The sequence below is a fragment of the Ranitomeya imitator genome, chromosome 6 (genome assembly GCF_032444005.1).
Source record: "Ranitomeya imitator isolate aRanImi1 chromosome 6, aRanImi1.pri, whole genome shotgun sequence".
NCBI lineage: Eukaryota > Metazoa > Chordata > Amphibia > Anura > Dendrobatidae > Ranitomeya > Ranitomeya imitator.
In genome coordinates this window covers 59,754,307-59,778,446 of record NC_091287.1, presented here as the reverse complement: position 1 = coordinate 59,778,446, position 24,140 = coordinate 59,754,307, and the positions used below count along the sequence as shown (strand labels likewise).

The window sequence follows — 24,140 nt, the reverse complement described above, 5'->3', positions numbered from 1 at the left end:
CAAAGGAAAAGGCAGCCCCCCACATATAATGACTGTGAGTTAAGATGAAAAGACAAACGTAGAGATGAAATAGATTCAGCAAAGTGAGGCCCGACTTTCTTAACAGATCGAGGATAGAAAAGGTAACTTTGCGGTCTACACAAAACCCTAAAGAAAACCACGCAAAGGGGGCAAAAAGACCCTCCGTACCGAACTAACGGCACGGAGGTACACCCTTTGCGTCCCAGAGCTTCCAGCAACAAATTAGACAAGCTGGACAGAAAAAATAGCAAACAAATAGCAAAGAAGAACTTAGCTATGCAGAGCAGCAGGCCACAGGAATGATCCAGGGAAAAGCAAGTCCAACACTGGAACATTGACAGGAAGCCAGGATCAAAGCATTAGGTGGAGTTAAGTAGAGAAGCACCTAACGACCTCACCAGATCACCTGAGGGAGGAAACTCAGAAGCCGCAGTACCACTTCCCTCCACTAACAGAAGCTCACAGAGAGAACCAGCCGAAGTACCACTTGTGACCACAGGAGGGAGCTCTGCCACAGAATTCACAACAGGGAACCACTGTTTGGGCGCACAGGAGAACTCGGAAGGGAAGGAGCAGTGTTTTAGTTTTTCAAAGCAGAATTGGCTGGAATTGAGATCAGACGCCATGTCGCGTTTGGAGAGCCCCTGATGTGCCTAAACAGTGGAAACCCCCCAATTCTAACTGAAACCCTAATCCAACAACACCCCTAACCCTAATCCCAATTGTAACCCTAACCCTAGCCCCAACCCCAACCCTAACCCTAGCCCTAACCCTAACCCTAGCCCTAACCCTAGTCCTAACCCTAGCCCTAACCGTAATGGGAAAATGGAAATAAATACATTTTTTTTACATTTTATTATTTTTCCCTAACTAAGGGGGTGATGAAGGGGGGTTTGATTTACTTTTATAGCGGTTTTTTTTGGCGGATTTTTAGGGTTGGCAGCCGTCACACACTAAAAGATGCTTTTTATTGCAAAAAATAGTTTTTGCATCACCACATTTTGAGAGCTATAATTTATCCATATTTTGGCCCACAGAGTCATGTGAGATCTTGTTTTTTGCGGGACGAGTTGACGTTTTTATTGGTATCATTTTCGGGCAGATGACATTTTTTGATCGCTTTTTATTCCGATTTTTATGAGGCGGAATGAACAAAAACCAGCAATTCTTTTAGGGGGGGCGTTTATACCGTTCCATGTGTGGTAAAATTGATAAAGAAGCTTTATTCTTCAGGTCAGTACGATTACAGCGATACCTCATTTATATCATTTTTTTATGTTTTGGCGCTTTTACACAATAAAAACTATTTTATATAAAAAAATAATTGTTTTTGCATCGCTTTATTCTGAGAGCTATAACTTTTTTAGTTTTCTGCTGATGATGCTGTATGGCGGCTTTTTTTTTGCAGGACAAGATGACGTTTTCAGCGGTACCATGGTTATTTATATCCGTCGTTTTGATCGCGTGTTATTCCACTTTTTGTTTGCCTGTATGATAATAAAGCAATGTTTTTTGCCTTGTTTTTTTTTTTTTTTTTTTTGCGGTATTCACTGAAGGGGTTAACTAGTGGGATAGTTTTATAGAGCGGGTCGTTACAGACGCGGCGATACCAAATATGTGTACTTTTATTGTTTTTTTTTAATTTACATAAATAAATGGATTTACTGGGAAATTTTTTTTTTCTTGATTTGGCGATTTTTTTTTAAATTTTTTTTATACATTCTATTTTTTTTTTTTTATTACTTTGTACCATTGTCCCAGGGTGGGACATCACTGTATTAGATCAGATCGTTGATCTGACAGCGTGCATAGCACTCTGTCAGATCAACGATCTGACAGGCAGCTTAGCTGGCTTTCCGGCGCCTGCTCTCAGCAAGCGCTGGCTAGCCAGGTCATTTCATGACCCGGAAGGAGTCCGGCGGCCATCTTGGATCCGGGGACTCCTTCCGGGTCACCGGAGCAACGCGATCTCATCGCGTTTCTCCGGTGGGAGAGCGCAGGGAGCCCCCGTCCCTGCGCGATCCCCCTCTATGCCGCTGTCACTACTGACAGCGGCATCAGAGGGGTTAAATGCCCGCGATCGGCGCTGCCGCCGATCGTGGGTATTGCTGCGGGGTGTCAGCTGTCATATACAGCTGACACCCGCACCCGATCACCGCGGCGCTCAGCGCAAGACCGCGGTGATCGGTGCGCCGTACTAGTACTGCTGCTGGCACAAATGCAGTGCTGGCAGCGCAGTACTAGTACGGCGCATGTCGCGAAGGGGTTAAAAGCTGTGTTCAAGTGTACGTAGAAGGAATGATTCTGTTTGAAGACAAAGGGCGGTCACCAAATATTGATTTAGTAACATAGTTATTAAGGTTGAAGGAAGACTTTAAGTCCATCTAGTTCAACTCATAGCCTAATACTACTTTCACACTTGCGTCTTTTGGAATCTGTCGCAATGCGTCGTTTTTGGGGAAAAAACGGATCCTGCAAATGTGCCCGCAGGATGCGTCTTTTCCCCATAGACTTGTATTGCCGATGGATCCATACGTCACGTCTGTCTTGCACTGGATGCGTCGTGTTTTGGCGGACTGTCGGCACGAAAAAACATTAAATGTAGTGTTTTCGTACGTCGCGTCCGCCATTTCCGACCGCGCAAGCGCTGACGGAACTCCGCCCCCTCCTCCCTGGAACTTAACTGCATCCGCTACCCACGTTGTGCCAAATTTGCACAATGTACATCGTTACGTCACGCCGACGCATTGCAACGGCCCCGTACCGACGCAAGTGTGAAAGAAGCCTAAGCTAACATGCCCTAACACAGGGGTGTCAAACTGCATTCCTCGAGGGCCGCAAACCATGCGTGTTTTCAAGATTTCCTTAGCATTGCACTAGGTTCTGCAATCATTATGTGTGTAGGTGATTAAATTATCACCTGTGCAGTACAAGGAAATCCTGAAAACATGACCTGTTTGCAGCCCTGGAGGAATGCAGTTTGACACCCCTGCCCTAACATGTTGATCCAGAGGAAGGCAAAAAATTTAGATTTAGATTACTCTTTCGCTCATTCACTTTGCATTTAGCAAATTGATAAAAAAAAATAAACTATTAAGACTTGTAATTTTGAAAGCATTTTTATTTGGAAAAATTTCTTCTAGACATGCATAACACTTTTGCACCCTAAACGTAATGGATAAAGCTAGTACCACCATATGAAAGTGTGACTTCTCATGTTCTGATGCAGCAAATTGGATGGAAGATTTATTAATGAATCTAAACGCTTCGGTTATTTTATTCCAAATGTCATCTAGAATTCAATCCCTGACAAAATCCACTGTCAAGGCTGAAAAAAACTTTCTCAGGTGATGGTGAGCTCAACAACAATACCTGAAAAACTCAACTGCCTGCCGATTGCTGAATCACAAATCCAATAGCTTATTTATAATCAGAATCAATGTTAACTGGGAAATCTCCACCGCCAGAAGTGGGAGAGAATTTCCTCTCATTTGTTCAAACACTTGATATTACAGCGCTGTTTACAGAGACAAAATCCCTTGTCCAGTTTTCAATATAGTTAAACCTTAAGTAAATATTTTTCCCCCATTTGTCAATCATAGAAATGCCATAGATGAAATAGGTGAAATGCTCATAACCATCTTCGAGAATAGGAGACAAAGGCACCTCATCCGTAAGAGCGAATCTCGCTATGGGGCACAAATACGTATTATTAGATTGCTGAATTAGAAAGGTTTAGTACAAAACAGAAGCAGGAAAACAGCTTCTCCGACGGGGACACAGGAGAATTGTTATGATTGACACAAGGGACATTTTATTGTACATGATGTAGGAGTATATTGTTCTCCAATCAATCCCAAAGTTATAGTTATCCAACATACAGCGTGCCCCTTTACAATGTAATCAATGTATGTGTAATGACCATCATTCATTCGTACATCAATACTGTTGATTATTGTAAGCTTTGCAGGTATTTTAATGACTTTATTTCATTTAAAATATAAAGAAAATTTAGAAATAGCCTTCATTAAAAATACTAAAGGGCCAATACCTCATTGCTTTTGTGCCTTCTTTCTGGAATAAAAGCGATTCTAAGGCTACACTCACAGAAACAGTGTGACACAACTACTCACTACTACTGCGCAGTGAAAACACAGCCTAGAAGGGCAGATATGGTACATAGAACAGCATGAGTGCAGTGCGCAGGCGCAGGATTACGTGACGCACATTGGAGAGGTGTGGCATTAAAATGAAGAGATGAGGCAGGGATTTCCTCGGGGCACCGCACGTCCCAGAGCCTGGAAGAAATCACTAGCATATAACACTAAGACTGCCTTTCTCAACATCTGCACTGCAGCTATGAGGCACACAGGTAAGACTGGTTTAACCAATTTATTATCTGTAAACCTTTTCATTTTTAAATAATCCATTGTTAAGTCAAGGCATAAAAAAGTTACATAGTTCCGTAGGTTGAAAAAAAAAAAGACGTAGGTCCATCAAGTTCAACCTTTTTCCACCAATTGTTCATTTTCAGACAGTTCGCCTGCTAAAGTGGAAAAATAAAGCAGATGACAAAAAGATGTCAGCAATTAGGATGGCGCCTGAAAAACAATGTTCAGTTTCTCTTGGATGGTAGCACTCACAAGGATGTGTCAATGCCGTCTAAGGCTAAGTTCACGCGAGCATATAAACAATCATCCGATTTTCATCCTAAAAAAACCTCAGATAATTTTCATCTGTATGGCAGAATGCAAATGCTGAATTGGCCTCTATGGCTGGTACTACTATACCTGCACTATGTTGGGTGCGTTGTGCACTAGGGTGCACTATGGGGAGAAGGCTGGCTGATAGATGTAGTGTGATACTGCGGGCAATGATCTGCTGGGGAAACACATTGGGTTCTGGCACTTACATGAATGTTACTAGCATATATGCCTAAGTATTGTTATAGACCAAGTTCCCCCTTAAAGAGAACCTGTAATCAGATATACAGTCATGGCCAAAAGTATTGACACCCCTGCAATTCTGTCAGATAATACTCATTTTCTTCCTGAAAATGATTGCAAACACAAATTATTTGGTATTATTATCTTCATTTAATTTGTCTTAAATGAAAAAACACAAAAAGAATTGTCCTAAAGACAAATTGGATATAATTCCACACCAAACATAAAAAAGGGGGTGGACAAAAGTATTGGCACTGTTCAAAAAATCATGTGATGCTTCTCTAATTTGTGTAATTAACAGCACCTGTAACTTACCTGTGGCACCTAACAGGTGTTGGCAATAACTAAATCACACTTGCAGACAGTTGACATGGATTAAAGTTGACTCAACCTCTGTCCTGTGTCCTTGTGTGTACCACATTGAGCATGGAGAAAAGAAAGAAGACCAAAGAACTGTCTGAGGACTTGAGAAACCAAATTGTGAGGAAGCATGAGCAATCTCAAGGCTACAAGTCCATCTCCAAAGACCTGAATGTTCCTGTGTCTACCGTGCGCAGTGTCATCAAGAAGTTTACAGCCCATGGCACTGTGGCTAACCTCTCTAGATGTGGACAGAAAAGAAAAATTGACAAGAGATTTCAACGCAAGATTGTGCGGATGTTGGATAAAGAACCTCGACTAACATCCAAACAAGTTCAAGCTGCCCTGCAGTCCGAGGGTACAACAATGTCAACCCGTACTATCCGTTGGCGTCTGAATAAAAAGGGACTGTATGGTAGGAGACCCAGGAAGACCCCACTTCTTACCCCGAGACATAAAAAAGCCAGGCTGGAGTTTGCCAAAACTTACCTGAAAAAGCCTAAAACGTTTTGGAAGAATGTTCTCTGGTCAGATGAGACAAAAGTAGAGCTTTTTGTGCAAAGGCATCAACATAGAGTTTACAGGAGAAAAAAGAGGCATTCAAAGAAAAGAACACGGTCCCTACAGTCAAACATGGCAGAGGTTCCCTGATGTTTTGGGGTTGCTTTGCTGCCTCTGGCACTGGACTACTTGACCGTGTGCATGGCATTATGAAGTCTGAAGACTACCAACAAATTTTGCAGCATAATGTAGGGCCCAGTGTGAGAAGGCTGGGTCTCCCTCAGAGGTCATGGGTCTTCCAGCAGGACAATGACCCAAAACACATTTCAAAAAGCACTAGAAAATGGTTTGAGAGACTGGAGACTTCTAAGGTGGCCAGCAATGAGTCCAGACCTGAACCCCATAGAACACCTGTGGAGAGATCTAAAAATGGCAGTTTGGAGAAGGCATCCTTCAAATATCAGGGACCTGGAGCAGTTTGCCAAAGAAGAATGGTCTAAAATTCCAGCAGAGCATTGTAAGAAACTCATTGATGGTTACCGGAAGCGGTTGGTCGCAGTTATTTTGGCTAAAGGTTGTGCAACCAAGTATTAGGCTGAGGGTGCCAATTTCTTTTGTCTGGCCCATTTTTGGAGTTTTGTGTGAAATGATTAGTGTTTTGCTTTTTGCTTCATTCTCTTTTGTGTTTTTTCATTTAAGACAAATTAAATGAAGATAATAATACCAAAGTATTTGTGTTTGCAATCATTTTCAGGAAGAAAATGAGTATTATCTGACAGAATTGCAGGGGTGTCAATACTTTTGGCCATTTTTTTTTTTACTCTTGGGGCTTGCTCACATTACGTTCTCCTTCCTCTCTGCTCCTGTGCTACGATTCTTTTATGCCAGGGAATCGGATCACACTCAGATGACACTTCCATAAATCTCTGACAGAGTTTGAGCAGAGTGTCATTGTCATAATCGTCCCAATTCTCTGAGAGAAGCTATGCCAGTGTGAGTATACCCGTAGTCTATTCCTGGTGCTCCTCTTAGAAATCTTCTTTTTCTATTTTTAATTCCACCATATGGTCGTAGAGTTAAGGTTCAGTTAGATTGCAAGATTTTCATGAATGAGTGTTTCTAGGAATGATTATTTCATAATAATTGTGTATTCTAATCAGGCTGCCGATCACCAGACAAATGAGCAAACTGCTTGTTCATTGGGTGAAATGATCTTTTCGTTTGCACTTCGGATCATCGTTCTTGGAGCTGTGCTGCTGAGAACAATGGAGACCCTATGGGCACAGAACGATGTATTACAGATAATCTTAATTTGGTACAGCCTGCGTAAACAGGCCACAAAATGTTGGTGGTTGTGTAACACTATGCGTGGCACAGTGTAAATAGGTCCTCATGTGCCTTTTTATTTAAAATGCTAATTTTCATGCTTTTCACCAAAGGGAGCATTGCTCACAGGGTAATAATGCAGGGCAGCCTACATATAAGAGAATCCTCTGAGCCATGCTCTCTTGGTAAAAACCATAAATATTGAGACAGGAATGATTGTATAAACACAACTTGAGGAACATGACTTTGGTGTCCAGATTTCCCATGTTAAGCATCTTTCAAAATGCTATAAAACATGTCTATTCCATGGCGGTTCCAGTGCACAAGGATCTATTGCAAACATCTTGAACTCAGATACCACAGGACAGTTCTGTTACTCCAACATGACAGTCCGCGTTTCCTCCTCCACTGGACCAGATGCTGTCCAATATATCCAGCTTTACTGATCCTAGCTGCTCCACGTGACCATTAGTCTATCCCAGGTATGGACTGGGGCTGAAATTCAGCCCTGGCATTTGAGATCACACAGGCCCATGCTGTCCCTGACCCCAAGCACTAGATGAGATATATTAATAATATTACCCTGGATAGCGGAAAACAAGATTTACTACAAGACCAATATTCCTAATATCGGTGGCCTGGTGGTGTAAGTGACTGAGACAGCGACTTTGTGCTCCGCCACAACTCTTAACAGTATGGGTGTCTGGAGAACACCGATTCTATTAACAACGTTTCAGACAAGGCAGCCCACAACCAGACAGGCCCTTCTGGCATTTGCCAGAATTGCCAGATGGCCAGTCCGGCTCTGGTCTATCCTACTCTGCGGCCTCAACGCCTTAGGGTACCGTCACACAGTGGCATTTTGATCGCTACGACGGCACGATCCGTGACGTTCCAGCGATATATCCGTGACGTTCCAGCAATCTCGCTGTGTCTGACGCTCCTGCGATCAGGGACCCCGCTGAGAATCGTACGTCGTAGCAGATCGTTTGAAACTTTCTTTCGTCGTCTAGTGTCCCGCTGTGGCGGCATGATCGCATGGTGTAACAAAGGTGTGCACAATATTGTATACGATGTGCGCATAGTAACCAACGGCTTCTATATCGCACATACGTCATGAAATTATCGCTCCAGCGTCGTACATTGCAAAGTGTGACAGCAGTCTACGACGCTGGATCGATATTGTTACGATGCTGGAGCGTCACGGATCGTGCCGTCGTAGTGATCAAAATGCCACTGTGTGACGGTACCCTTAGTCTGTGATGCTTATCCTTATCTACGACTTAAGGAATCCACCTTCCAGGTGAGCCATAACACACAGTATCAATTCAGACCAACAGGTTGTTCATGTAATGCAACACAGGATAGGTCCTCCAGAACGAGAGGTATTCTGTAACCGCGCTCTGCTCTGGTCGAACAATGAGGATCCGGATCTTAGAACCCCCTTTATTAAGTTAAAATGTCCTGATAATATGGTAAATGAATTTTTGTTTTCTAAATTAGACATTCCTTGTAATATAGAAATTCAGCTCATATTAAATCACATAGCTATGCCAGGAAATAAAACCAATGGATATCTACGTGCTTGACCACTGATCATGGAGCACAATGGAGTGCTACTGAAGCGCTACATGGTTAGAGGTGGATTCTCTTTGCAGCCGCTCTCCGCCGCCCTATCTGGCTAATAGATGAGATCCTGGGCGAGTGACTGCTCTTCTATAAATTTCTTAATTGAGGATTTCAAAATTGCTTCTCTAAACAGCCCAAGATTACATGGAAAAGAGTATAAAAATGGCCGACAATGAGAAGACATGAGAGCAACATTACAAATAAAGCAATGATATTTTCCATTGCACTCAAGAAAACAAAAGTGGATCTCCCTATGTACCGATCATGAAAGAAGGGCAACAGAAAAACTTATAAACATAAGTCCTCTCAAACATGAGACACATACATTTTACTTCATTCTTTACTACTTTAGTTTAGAAAGACATTTTATTTTTATATATAAACAGCTGGAAGCTAAAAAAAAAAAACATCAAGCAGTTTGATATCATGTCCTGCCGTGTGGGGGTTGGATGGGCTACAGGCAATGTGCTAAACTAATAGCATCCATCAGGCTTTAACCAGAGTGACATGGAGTTGGTAGAAATCACTGGGAGGAAGAAACCAGACAATGCTCCCCGTGTGATTTTTATGGTCCGATCAAAACTGTCTAAAGAAATCAGTAAGGGCTAAAAACATACAAGGCCTGGAAGGACCATGTCCTATTACTGTCAAGACTTTCTGCAAAGTCTTACATGGAACTTCATTCTTATTTTGTAACGGACTAGTAAGATACTTATTGTTGGAAGGATAAAAACTCCACAGCAAAACTAAGTGAGAACAATATGATTTTAATGGCCCGTTTCATCAATGCTCTCACACCAGAATTCTGGTGTAAAAGCTTTTAAAAGTGGTAAAAAATGTAAGCTATGCCAAAATTTTTTGACTCTTGGCATTTTCATGCCAGTTTATTCCAGGTCTGCTGAAGTGGGTGCAGCTGGGGCGGGATGAGGGCACAGCGGGGGTATTGACACCACAGCTCTTCTAATTCATGACAAACTGTGGCATTCTGTATGCCAGATTTCTCACTCTAGTCCTACACTGGAGGGAGATTTCTGGCATAGCGTGCCACTCGTCAGGTGCTCCAAATCCAGTGTTCAATCCAGTCAAAATGATCTTCTGCTATGCCATAAATACATGCAGGAAGATGCCGTTAATGGCAATTTTTGAATATCACTCCCTTCCAAAATAACAGCCAATGTATATATATATATATATATATATATATAAAAATATGGATATATAAACTGTATATTACATGTCTTCCTACCCTTGCTAGTACAGCCGTCCTCACAGACTGCACAGTTCTCCTCTTCTCATAATGGCTGCTGGTGGAGGAGGATGTGAAGAAGCTGTACATGGTAATTCTGACTTTTGGAGGTGGCTGATGGACTGGTCTGGTCACATGCTCCTCCATCAGTGGCAATTTTAAGGACAGGAGAGCTGTGCAGTCTGTGAGGATGGCCACAATAACAAGAAGAGGAGGAGAACCTGTTATATTTACATATTAATGTCATGTCCGTAACACAATTGTTAAAATAAAGATAAAGTAGACAACCCTTTTAGGCTAAATTTACAGAATCAACCCATAGACAGGCATGGAGCTGTGTGAGGATGAAATCGGTCTATTACTGGATATCCATTTTGAAGTTGGCCTTAGGGAGTCTTAATTGCTTCCAGTAAACACCAAACCAAACCATTGATTATGAGCTATGACAGATTGGTACTAAAAATTCATTATATGATTTTATATCAATCACCACCTAACACTAGTATTAAAAGTTGGATATTGACTTCAAATGAAAAATTTAAATAAGCGCACCCACCATACTGATGATGGGTAAGGAATTAAGCCAAAATTCAGGCCTTAAAATATAATTAAAGCATAAATATTGACATTAAGAAAAGCCCAACTACCCAGAGTTTATTAAACCATAATAAATCTTTATTGATAAATAAATCTACTCTAAATTTAACCTAATATGTATACTGAATTGACATCTGTCACTTTACACTTTAATGTGATAAGCAATCATTATATAAACTAGTAATATCAAAATATAGGTATTTCCCTTACTCTATATGTAACGTTATTGGTATATTGCATTGCACTTGTCACTTCATGCCTAATGAGGTTTTCCAATCATGTGTATATATATCTTGTGGACCAAGTTTGTATAAATATATAATTATCTAAACAGTATTGTAGTTAAGGCCCCTTCACATTTAGCGACGCTGCAGCGATACCGACAACGATCCGAATCGCTGCAGCGTCGCTGTTTGGTCGCTGGAGAGCTGTCACACAGACAGCTCTCCAGCGACCAACGATGCCGGTAACCAGGGTAAACATCGGGTAACTAAGCGCAGGGCCGCGCTTAGTAACCCGATGTTTACCCTGGTTACCATGCTAAAAGTAAAAAAAAACAAACACTACATACTTACCTACCGCTGTCTGTCCTCCAGCGCTGCGCTCTGCTTCTCTGCTCTCCTCCTGTACTGTCTGGGAGCCGGAAAGCAGAGCGGTGACGTCACCGCTCTGCTTTCCGGCTCACAGACAGTACAGGAGGAGTGCAGAGCGCAGCGCTGGAGGACAGACAGCGGTAGGTAAGTATGTACTGTTTGTTTTTTTTAACTTTTAGCATGGTAACCAGGGTAAACATCGGGTTACTAAGCGCGGCCCTGCGCTTAGTTACCCGATGTTTACCCTGGTTACCAGTGAAGACATCGCTGGATCGGTGTCACACACGCCGATCCAGCGATGTCCACGGGAGATCCAGCGACGAAATAAAGTTCTGGACTTTCTTCAGCGACCAACGATCTCCCAGCAGGGGCCTGATCGTTGGTCGCTGTCACACATAACGATTTCATTAACGATATCGTTGCTACGTCACAAATAGCAACGATATCGTTAACAATATCGTTATGTGTGAAGGTACCTTTAGTCACTCTACTGCTGTATTTGGTGCCAATTGCACTACTACGTCCAGTATTTTTGTCTGATATCAATTATAGACTATATATCCCAGCGTCTATTTATCGGCACTATGTTTTAATTCCTATTATGTTTTATTTATTTATGAATACAAATTTATTATGGTTTAACCCCTTAACGACATGCCTTTTAATAGCGACAGTAAAGGGTAATTATTCCTCAGTGCCATTTTTTAACGGCACTGAGTAATAAGGTTATAGTGCCCCTGAGCGTCGGAAAATCTCCGGGGTCTTGGCTGATGTAAAGGTAAAGTAGACATGTGGGAAATGTTATTTATTAACTATTTTGTGTGATATGACTCTTAAGGACACAAAAATTAAAAATTTGAAAATTGCTAAATTTTCACAATATTGGCCAAATTTCTGATTTTTTTCATAAATAAAGTCACATTGAATAAATTTTACCACTGAAGTATAATATGTCACGAAAAAACACAATCTCAGAATCAGTGTGGGATCCATTGAAGCGTTCCAGAGTTATAACCTCATAAAGTGACAGTGGTCAGAATTGTAAAAATTGGATTGGTCATTAAGTACAAAATTGGCTCTGTCACTAAGGGTTTAATATACTCTAATTTAATTTAATACGGGCTTTTCTTAATGCCCGTATTTATACTTTAATATTCAAAATTGAGTTATGACCTCAGAATAAGTTTATATTTCCATATGGGATTTTGTTTGTACTCAATATATAATTACCTAGTAATCTTGTCTGTACAGGACATCGTGACAAGCTGCTCTCCCGATAAGACACCGTCCCACGTCTGTACTGCAGGTCGAGTCCTAACTGGAATCGTTCCTTCCCCAGACTCAATCTTTGTACGAAGATGACCTCGAAACTTCCTCACTATGCGCTTGCACTTGTTCACTTGAAAAAAATGACACATTTAAGATCTAGTCAATATATTTTGCAATATGATGAATTTTTTAAAATCCCATACCATTAGTAAAATCTGTTTACTTTTAGCAAATGGGAACATTCTTATATATCAGAGACAGAAAACAGTGCTTTCCAATTTCACCATCCTCTATGACATACAATACACCTGTACTAGTACGTTGTTGCAAAACCTAAGGACAAGAACAGGAGTGGACACGGACAATGAAGGGCCTCTGTACAGCATATATGCCCTCCCTCTGTCATACACGTACACACATACTACATACATACACATTAGAACTTGAAGACTCACCTCTTCCGACAAGCCTGCAGCCTGCAGTGATCTTCAACCTACTGAACCGCCGCACAACCAGCTCTACCCTCTCCTAGTGTATCCTCACCCATAGCCTGCAGACTGTGAGCCCTCGCGAGCAGGGTCCTCCCTCCTTATGTACCTGTGTGCCTTGTTTTTTGCTCATGTTTAATGTATTTGTCTATATTTGCCCCCTTTTCACATGTAAAGCGCCATGGAATAAATGGCGCTATAAAAATGTATAATAATAATAATAATAAATTCCCTGGACTACGTTGGACCTCTGTGGGATTTTTTGTTAAACATAAATTGGTGAACCACGGAAAGTGTGGGGAAGTGCTTATTTAAACAAAAATATATTTTTTATGTATTTGTATGTTTTCTTTTGTATTACTGGGTTAGTAATGGGGGTGTCTGATAGACACTAATCCATAACTAGCACCAGGACTTACTCATAGAATAATAGAATGTTAGAGTTGGAAGGGACCTCATGGGTTGAATCTAATCCCCTGCACAAAGCAGGATGTATGAAACAATCTCAGACAGATGTCTGTCTAGCCTTTGTTTGAAGACTTTCATTGAAGTAGAACTCACCACCAGTAGTGATGGGCAGAGTAGCATTGTGGCTCGGGTCCCCCCGAGCATGCTCGGGTGATCTCCAAGTATTTTGGCGTGCTTGGAGATTTAGTTTTTGTCATCTCAGCTGCATGATTTGCGACTTGTAGACAGGCTGAATACATGTAGGAATTCCCTAACAAATAGGCATTCCACACATGTATTCAAACTGTCTTGCAGTCGCAAATCATGCAGCTGAGGCAATGAAAACTAAATCTCCGCAATACTCCCAAAATACTCGGAGACCACATGAGTCTGCTGGGAGACCTGAGCAACGAGTATACTTGCTCATCACTACTCACCACCTCTCATGGCAGCCTGTTGACCTCCCTCACTGTCAAAAAGTTTTCTCTAATATCTAATCTGTATCTTCTGCCTTTCAGTTTAATTCTACTGCTTTTGTGTTTCCATGTGCAAAATTAGAATAATGATGACCCCTCTACACTGTGACACCCCTTTAGATATTTGTAGACAGCTAGTAGGTCTGCTCTTAGCCTTCTTTAGTGCAAGCTAAACATTCCAAGATTCTTTAATCGTTCCTCGTAGGACATACTTTGCCGTCTGCTCACCACCCGGGTACCTCTTCTCTGAACCTGCTCCACTTTTTCAATGTCTTTTTTAAAATGTGGTACCCAGAACTGGATACCATATTCCAGATGAGACCTGAAGGGGGAGTATAGGGGAATAATTATGTCATGTAATCTAGACTCTATGCTTCTCCTAATACATCCTAGAACTGTGTTTGCCTTTTTGCTGCTGCGTTACACTGTTGACTCATGTGCAGTCTGTGATCTATTAGTATAACCAAGTCTTTTTCACACGTACTGCTGCTTAGTTCTATTCCTCCCATTTTGTAGATGTAATTTTTGTTTTGCTTTCTACCTGTTAAATACCATTCTATTAGTTGCTGCCCATTCAAGCTTATCTAGATCCTTCTGAATCCTTTCTCTGTCTTCTCTAGTGTTAGCTATTAGGGTTGAGCGACTTTTCTTTTTATAGGATCGGGTCGGGTTTCACGAAACCCGACTTTTCCAAAAGTCGGGTCGAGTGAAATCGGCTGATCCTATAGAAAAGTCGGGGTTGGGGTCGGCCGAAACATGAAACCCAATGCAGTGCTTTGGGTTTCTAATGGTTCCCAGGGTCTGAAGGAGAGGAAACTCTCCTTCAGGCCCTGGGATCCATATTTAAGTGTAAAATAAAGAATCAAAATAAAAAATATTGATATACTTACCCTCGGACGCGCCCTGGTTCTCACCGGCAGCCTTCCTTCCTAAGAATGAGCGCCTGAAGGACCTTCGATGACGTCGCGGCTTGTGATTGGTCGCGTGAGCGGTCACATGGGCGTCACGCGACCAATCACAAGCCGCGACGTCATCTAAGGTCCTTCAGGCGCTGATTCTTAGGAAGGAAGGCTGCGGGTTAGAACCTTGGCGCGTCCGAGGGTGAGTATATACCTATTAGGAATATACTCACCCTCAGACGCGCCCTCGGATGCTTCCTTCCTAAGAATTAGCGCCTGAAGGACCTTAGATGACGTCGCGGCTTGTGATTGGTCGTGTGACGCCCATGTCACCGCTCACGCGACCAATCACAAGCCGTGACATCATCGAAGGCCCTTCAGGTGCTCATTCTTAGGAAGGAAGGCTGCCGGTGAGAACCAGGGCGCGTCCGAGGGTGAGTATATCAATATTTTTTTATTTTTATCCTTTATTTTACACTTAAATATGAATTCCGATACCGATTCCCGATATCTTAAACATATCGGAACTCGGGATCGGAATTCCGATTCCAGATCAGAAGATCGCCAACCTCATGGCCGACCCCACACAGGGGTCGGGTTTCATGAAACCCGACTTTGCCAAAAGTCGGCGACTTCTGAATCTGGCCGACCCGTTTCGCTCAACCCTATTAGCTATCCCTCCTAGCTTTGCATCATCTGCAAATTTGTTTAGCTTACTATCAGTTCCCTTATCTAGATGATTTCTAAAAATGTTTAACAACACTGGGGCCAAGAGTGAACCTTGTAGTACCCCACTTGAAACACTCTTCCAAATGGATGTGCATCCATTTATTACCAATCTTTCAGTAGGATTACTAAGCCAGTAATGAATCCACCTAATCACAGTCTTGTCAATCCTATACTTGGTCATTTTTTCAATAAGGATAGTATGAGATACTTTATCAAATGCTTTGCTCAAGTTGAGATACAGTGGGAGAAATAAGTATTTGATCCCGTGCTGATTTTGTAAGTTTGCCCACTGACAAAGATATGAACAGTCTATAAATTTAAGGGTAGATTCATTTTAACATTGAAAGATAAAACATCAAAAATAAAATCCAGAAAATCACATTGTATAAATTCTATAAATGTATTTGCATTTTGCAGTGTGAAATAAGTATTTGATCCCTCTGGCAAACAAGACTTAAGACTTGGTGGCAAAACCCTTGTTGGCACAGAAGTCAGTCTTTTTTTGTATTTGAAGATGAGGTTTGTGCACATATCAGGATTCATTTTAGTCCACTCCTCTTTGCAGATCATCTTTAAATCATTACAATTTTGAAGCTGTCGCTTGGCAATGGGAATAAGATCTGGAGACTGGCTAGGCCACTCCATGACCTTAATGTGCTTCTTTTTGTGCCACTCCTTTGTTGCCTCGGCTGTATGTTTTGGGTCATTGTCTTGCTGGAAGACCCAGCCACAACGCATTTTTAATCCCAATCTCTCAAAGAATCATCCAGGTGTTCATTAGCAAACTTCATATGGGCTTGCATATGTGCCTTCTTGAGCAGGGGGACCTTGCGGGAACTGCAGGATTTTAAACCTTTACGGCAAAATGTGTTACCAATAGTTTTCTAGGTGACTGTGGTCCCAGCTGCCTTGAGATCATTAACAAGTTCTCCCCGTGTAGTTTTAGGCTGATCTCTCACCTTCCTCATGATCAAATATACCCCACGGGGTGAGATTTTGCATCGTGCCCCAGATTGATGTCGATTGACAGTCATTTTGTATTTCTTCCATTTTCTTACTATTGCATCAACAGTTGTCTCCTTCTCACCCAGCATCTTACTTATGGTTTTGTAGCCCATTCCAGCTGTGTGCAGGTCTATGGTTGTGTTTTTGGACAATTAACAGCTGACATCGGCCTCAAGCACCATTTCCTTGATTGTCAACACACCAGGGCAATTGGGAAGAGCGAAGAAGTGCCGGAATTGGTGCATCTAATGTGATGCTCCACTTCTGAGGTGGTTTTTTTAGGCTGGGAAGAGCCCAGTAACCCTGGACCTTTCCAGCCTAATAATATCAGCTCACAGGTGTCTGCTTTACTTTTGCTGGTTAGGTTACCAAAAATGGGGAGGACGCCACGTCATGTTTTTATTGATTAGGTTAATCCATGTACAGTAAGCTAAATACGAAAAACACTAATTATCTCACTGATATCTATCTATATTTGTACATCTTTAACACATAAAATATTTCATTTCTATTTTGCACCCTATTCCAGTACGTGTCAAATACCAGGCACATAGATGTCACACTTATGTTATCTGTGTGCCTTTGTGCTGTGCTGGAAAAAAAATGCACATATCTACAAGTGGGTCACATGGACACACGGTCTATTTAAAATTACAGACATGTGTGCAGTCCCTGATTATAATGCAGCCCATAGATTATAATGGCCGCACATGTGTACTTGTCTCTTGTACATGTGAAAATGGACGCTACACGGACAGAAAACATGGATGTGTGAAGAGAGCCTTACAGAGAGCGTGTATTAAAAAGCTGGAAAATCAAGTTTTGCTTTGGTCTAAAAAAGCTGGAAAATCAAATTTTGTTTTGGTCTATCTCCATGCACATTTTCCATCTTTATTAGTGATGAGCGAGTATACTCGTTGCTCGGGTTTTCCCAAGCACGCTTGGGTGGTCTCAAAGTATTTGTTAGTGTTCGGAGATTTAGTTTTCATCGCGGCAGCTGAATGATTTACAGCTACTAGCCAGGCTGAGTACATGGGGGATTCCCTAGCAACCAGGCAACCCCCACATGTACTTAGCCTGGCTAGTAGTTGTAAATCATGCAGCTGAGGCGATGAAAACTAAATCTCCGAGCAGTTCCAAATTCTAGGAGATCACACGAGCGTACTCAAGAAAACCCGAGCAACGAGTACACTCGCTCATCACTAATCTTTATATAAAAACATAAAAATTTTATCTAGAGATGCTTAATAATTCTTTGCTATTGTACTAGGTTTGATTGCATTATGATTTTGTATCTTAAAGAGAATCTGTCACCACATGTGTTCTATCTAAACTATTAATATGGGCATACAGTTATAGTCTGCTACCTGTATGCCTCATATCAGACTCCATGTTTTTGAGAAATCATGTTCTATCATTTTGTATAAATGCCCTCTTCCAGGCTCTGGGGAGGATGCTGCCTGGAAGATAACTCTGCCTCCAGAGCTCATTATATATGAGGGGGAGTTACCAGTGTGATGTGTTATGTCCGCTCTCTGCTCTCTCTTCTGCAGGTTCCTCTCAGCTTCAGCCTCCATCTCACAGGCAGACAGGGCTGCAACACAGCCAAGCTCTGAGAACTAAAAAAATGTGTTTGCAATAAGACAAATTTCATTACTTTTGCTCTGTGTTAGTTAATTGTCTCACACTGGTAACTCCCTTTCATGTAAAATAATCTCTGGAGGCAGAGTTATCTTCCAGGCAGTGTCCTTGCCATAGCATGAAAGAGGTCATTTATATAAAGTGATAAAAGATGATTTCTCAGCAACAACAAGGCTTGGGATATGAGACACACAGGCAGAACTGTTTTCAGCAATCTATAACCTGTATGCGCATATTAATTGTTTAGATAGGTTAAATGTGGTGACAGATTCCCTTTACATAGTAACCACGCTTTTAATTTTTTTCAATATAACTTTAAAAAAATGTTTATTTCCCCACTTATCAGTCACTTTTTCTTTTCCTGCATCACCGATCATAAATTCTCAAATATGGTTCAAATCGTTTTTATTTTTTCAAAATTAACAGTTGAAATTACAGAAAGAACAGAAATGTCGTCTAGTGTTGTAGTGTGGATTTATTTTTTGTTTTCGTTAAGGATAGAACTTGTTTTCCTCCCTTAGTTTTTTATTTTAGCGTCCTCTGAATGTTCATCTAAATAATAATCTCAAACTAAGAAATGAGTCATAAAAATTATGGAGAGTTGTATATATTATTGTAATTACCCCATCAAATCTATGCCAGAAAATAATTTCCTCTGCTTCTTTTCATGTGTTTCAACTAAAAAGCAGTATGCAACTGTATTTTAATAATGTATGTTAATTAACATTTTATCTGCCCACACATAATATTGTACTTGATATTAATATGATATAAAAAAAACAAGACTGTTAACCCTTTCACACCACAGCCCATTTTCGTTTTTGCATTTCCGTTTCCTGCTCCTCTTCTTCCCAGAGCCATAACTTTTATATTTTTCCATCAATATCGCTGTGTGAGGGTTTATTTTTTGCAGGACGAGTTTTACTTCTGAACGACTCCATTGATTTTACTGTTTAGTGTTCTGGAAAATGGGAAAAATAATCCAAGTGCGATGAAATTGCAAAAAAATGCAATTCAACAATGAATTTTAAAAAAAATAATGTTCACCAAATGCTAAAACTGACCTGCTACTATGATTTTCCAGGTCACTATGAATTCACAAGTGTTTATCCTCTTAATATAATTGCAATCATCATATTATACAGCATGTTAAATGTTGCTGTCAGAGATTGAACATGTTAGCAGCCCCTGGTGGATCGCAATTCCACATGCGGCTATTAGGGGCACATGTCTGCTGATAAAATCAACTGACGTGTGCCGGAAAACATGCGGGCTCAATGTTGGAGCTCGCATGGACACGACCTTAGATGTATATACATGTCAAAAGTCATTAAGAGTTTAAAGAAGTACCCCAATCAAAGTTTTTATTCTCCTAATATATTGCAATCATCATATTATACAGCACTGTGTACTGAAAATTTCTCATTTTGCCATTCTACCCAGTTCATTTTTATCTTTTCCATTGGGTCTATGACATCATTAAAAACAGACTAACTGATTCCTTCTCAGCTCTATGTAGAAACAGGAAGTCTGTTTTCCCTGAATGAGTCATCATTAGAATTACAATTTTACATAACTGCAAAGTCCATTGTAGTTTTAATGATGATTCATGCAGGGAAAAAAGACTTCTTGTTTCTACACAGAGTTTAGGAGATTTCAGCTAGTCTGTTTTAAACACGTGCTGTCATAGACCTAATGGAAAAGAGAATAACTGGGTAGAAAGGCAAAATGAGCAATTGTTAGTACACAGCGCTATATAATATGATGATTTCAATATATTAGGAGAATAAAAACTTTGATGGGGTGCTTCTTTAACCCCTTAATGACTTTTGACATGTATATACATCTGAGGTCGTGTCCCCGCACTCCATGAGAGCTCCAACATTGAGCCCGCATGTTTTCCGGCACATGTCAGCTGATTTTATCAGCTGACATGTGCCCCTAACAGCCACATGTGGAATTGCAATTCACCAGGGGCTGTTAACATGTTCAATCTCTGACAGCAACATTTAACATGCTCATCCTGGAAGCACGTCACAAACCCCACCCATCAGCACCCGTGTCACATTGTTAGGGCTAGCGGAAAGCACCAAATAATTATAAGGTGCGTTCACAGCCCGGGGTCCACCGTGCAGAGATGGAACCTGCTGCTGAGTAATGACGGACTATATGGCAGTATAATGTGGATACACACATGGGTTAGCTTCACCCGGTATGAAGGAAGCAAACCCTGTTGCATCACAGGGCCGCGGTACTGCACAAAGAGCGCAAGCAAGGAGTCACAGAACTCTGTCCCAAGACTCAGGGAAAGAGTTTCTCTAGACCTCTTGCCCTCGACACCACTACTGGGGTGTCAGAGATTAATAGAATTAATACTTTACTTCACAAAAGTGCGTGCAGTGCCGCTCTGGTGGATGCCACTAACCACTCAGACTTGGGCCAGGAAAGCGCTCTATTAGCGCACGACGCTGCACTGGCGGTCACTGCTATCAGACGCTGTATCGTGTGTTAGCTGTGTGGGATAGCACTGTCGGGCGCTAGGTAGCTTCCACCATTCGCAGACAGTCATATATACTAGGGATGGGAATGATTCGGAGCTTTCATCCATCGACAGGCATACATCTACACACACGATAATAAGTTTACACTAGCGCATGGCCGTTCGGCCATGCAAACCTTTTATAGCGGAATCACTCCGGGACCTTCCTAGTGGTCCAATAGAAGCTGCTTCAGGACCTGAGCATGTGACCCCTGACCTCCAATGAGAGGTCGTTCCTTGGGTATGCTCAGAAGAAGAAAAGCAGGACTTAGTCCCAGGGACGCCCTGTCGCCGCTGATCAGTACTGGTTACAATGGCTGCACAGTATCAGCTTGAGCCAAATGCTGGGACCGATGTCTCTGCTGAGCAGGCTCCACTGTGGCTGGAGGAGAATGGGAGACCGCAGCGGAGATGGTTCAAGATTCTCCCTGTGCGGCGGTGGGAACTTGAAACCTAACACACATGACCTGAAAAATTTTCACCACTTAAATAAAACAGAACCTATACATGTTTGGTATCTGTGAACTCATAATGACCTGGAGATTCATAATGGCAGGTCAGTTTGAGCATTTAGTCAACATGATAAAATTAAAAAAAAAACAATTGTTGAATTACACTTTTTTTTCGTAATTTCACCACACTTTTTTCCCATTTTCCAGTATATGATATGGTCAAACCAATGGTATAGTTCAAAAGTACAACTGGTCCCACAAAAAACAAACCCTCACATGGCCATATTGACAGAAACGTAAAAAAGTTCTGGCTATGGGAAGACAGAGAGCAAAATAACGAAAAGCAAAAACAGAAAATCTCACTGTCATTAAGGGGTTAATAGATGAGGGTTTCAAGAGCAGAGGTTACTTATAAAGACTGTCTGTCAATCAGGAAGACCTGGCATGTCCTGCTTTACACAGACATTGCATCAATTTCAAATGGCACTGTGTAATGCTTCATTTTCCCTGTGGTGGCGGTGCAGGGAAATTGAACATTTGCTGCCAATTTCTCACAAAGATAACAGCTGATTGTTTTTAATTTATTGACGAGGCACGTTCTAACAAAAAGGTATTGCCCAAAAATGGGTAATCGGAATTGGAATGAAAAATAAAACCCAGACATTTATGGCTAGTTTAAGTTTTATCTGTACTTGGATTCCGAAAATTGGATAGAGACAGAAGGTTTGTGTGCACATTAATACTATATACACAGACTGCCCATATGTTGAGAATTTTAGAAATGCAATGTTTCAGTAATAAAATCAGCTGGATGGTCGAAATAGCTCTTAGGAGCCCGAAGGGACTGATATTGTGCATGTAAATGGTAATCACTGAAGCGATTCTTTCATTGCACATGTGGATACACAGTAAAGGTATAGATAAGGCAAAGGAAAAAGCAATCAAAAGAAAATCTGTTTGCCTGGAAAAGCATATGAAGAACAATTGGTTGTGTAAGAAGGCAAACGTTACTGTGGGCTTCAGTGTGTAACAATATTTAAGAAATGAGCAAATGTCTGAACTATTATCATATTACATTGTTGTTTTTTTTTAAAATTAAACCTACTTTTAAGTGTAAAGCCTAAACACATTAGATGGCTGTCAACAGAACAATAGTTTAGTTGATTGTCCGGAAAGCAGCCATCTTGGTCAGCTCTCTCAAACATGGGAGCATTCACTCGGCCAAGTGCTCCTGTGCTCTCTATGAGAAAGCCGCTACAAGAAGTCCAAAATTGGTGGAATCCTTAAAGGGAACCTGTCACCCCCAAAATCGATGGTGAGGTAAGCTCACCGTCATCAGGGGCTTATCTACAGCATTCTGTAATGCTGTAGATAAGCCGCCGATGTATCCTGAAAGATGAGAAAAAGAGGTTAGATTATACTCACCCAAGGGCGATCCCGCTGCGGTCTCGTCAAATGGGTGTCTCAGGTCCGCTCCGGCGCCGCCCATCTTCATTCCATGATGTCCTCTTTTGGTCTTCACGCCGCGGCTCCGGCGCAGGCGTACTTTGTCTGCAGTGCGCAGGCGCCGGAAAGGTCAGAGAGGCCCACAGAGGCAGAGGAAAGTACAGCAGAGCCGCGGTGTGAAGACCAGAAGAGGATGTCATGGAATGAAGATGGGAGGTGCCAGAACGGACCTGAGACACCCATTTGACCAGACCGCAGCGGGACCACCCCTGGATGAGTATAATCTAATCTCTTTATCTCCTCTTTCAGGTTACATCGGGAGCTTATCTTCAGCATTACAGAATGCTGTAGATAAGCCCCTGATGACGGTGGGCTTACCTCACCATTGATTTTGGGGGTGACAGGTTCCCTTTTACTCTCCCGGCAATCGCTTGTCTGAGACCCCACATATACATTAAAGTGTCGGCAGAAACCAACAATATCGGCAGCTTCAGCAATGTATTGGGGAGGGCGGGGGTTAAAGACTAAGATGTAGATATTATTAAATTCTTTAGGTCGATTTAATAAACAAAATCTGAAAAAAATGTACATAATAAGGCAAATCTTACAATCAGATGTGATCTCATAGGGAGAGTTGAGCCGAGCATCTCCACACGGCGATGTACTAACATATAGATGGAATGAGATGCTGTCCTTTAGCCTGAAGCCTCCTTCTTTTAACCGGATGAAAACAGACCTTTCCCAGTCATTTCTGTGCTTGCTGTAGAGAGACAAAACACCTTTACTACAGAGAAAGGAAGGCTCGAGACAGAAACATAAGAAAGAGGTGACCATAGCATAGGAAAAGAATATATTTTTAATTCTACAAAAATTGCATTATTAGTATTATATATTCCTTTATTGTGACACCTAATAATTGAATTTTTCAACGGCAAAAGAAAAAACTGAGCAAGGGTGTTGCAATTTACAATTTAAAAAAAAATGTAAATTATGCTCATCTGGCCAAGTGGCCAAGAACTATCTCTTCTGACTTCTCCATAGAATGAATACACAACAAATGACATCCTAAACATGTGGGGAGAGGATAACTAAATATAGGGTCCAACAATGGAACAGAATAATAGTCCCCACCACTAATATGGACGTAGGCAGGACAAGCTGCAACATTACACTGAGACCAAACCAAAAAGCACCAACAACAGCTTTTATGTCCAAAATAGCAAGTAGTACTTTATTAAAGATAATAAGATAAAAACAAGTAAAGGGGGAACATGGGGAAACATGCAACAGTGCAGCACAGAACGTGCCCACTAAGAGCCGTGGACGGCATATCTCAATAATATAAATGGACAATGCATAGGTGAAATAAACATGTCACAGCGTAGCCAAATATATAGTCATAGTCGGCTTATTCAGATGACATAAGGATATAGGGCATATTGCAATATAGCATGTAAAATGACGTAAAAACATACCCAGGTATATGTGCCTGTCACCACGCCGTACACTGCTGACCCCGACGCGCGTTTC

The 24,140-nt window shown here is 41.5% G+C and overlaps 1 protein-coding gene across 1 annotated transcript in view; it reads right to left on the bottom strand.

Moving 5' to 3' along the window:
- ADARB2 (adenosine deaminase RNA specific B2 (inactive)) overlaps nt 1-24,140 on the bottom strand; it is an 808,988-nt gene that overhangs the window by 54,577 nt on the left and 730,271 nt on the right. Inside the window, exons 8-9 of the mRNA XM_069729698.1 lie at nt 23,219-23,370; nt 12,450-12,618 (exon numbers count right to left, since the gene is read on the bottom strand). Coding sequence (XP_069585799.1) covers nt 12,450-12,618; nt 23,219-23,370 — 321 coding nt within the window. The remainder of the gene's footprint in view (nt 1-12,449; nt 12,619-23,218; nt 23,371-24,140) is intronic.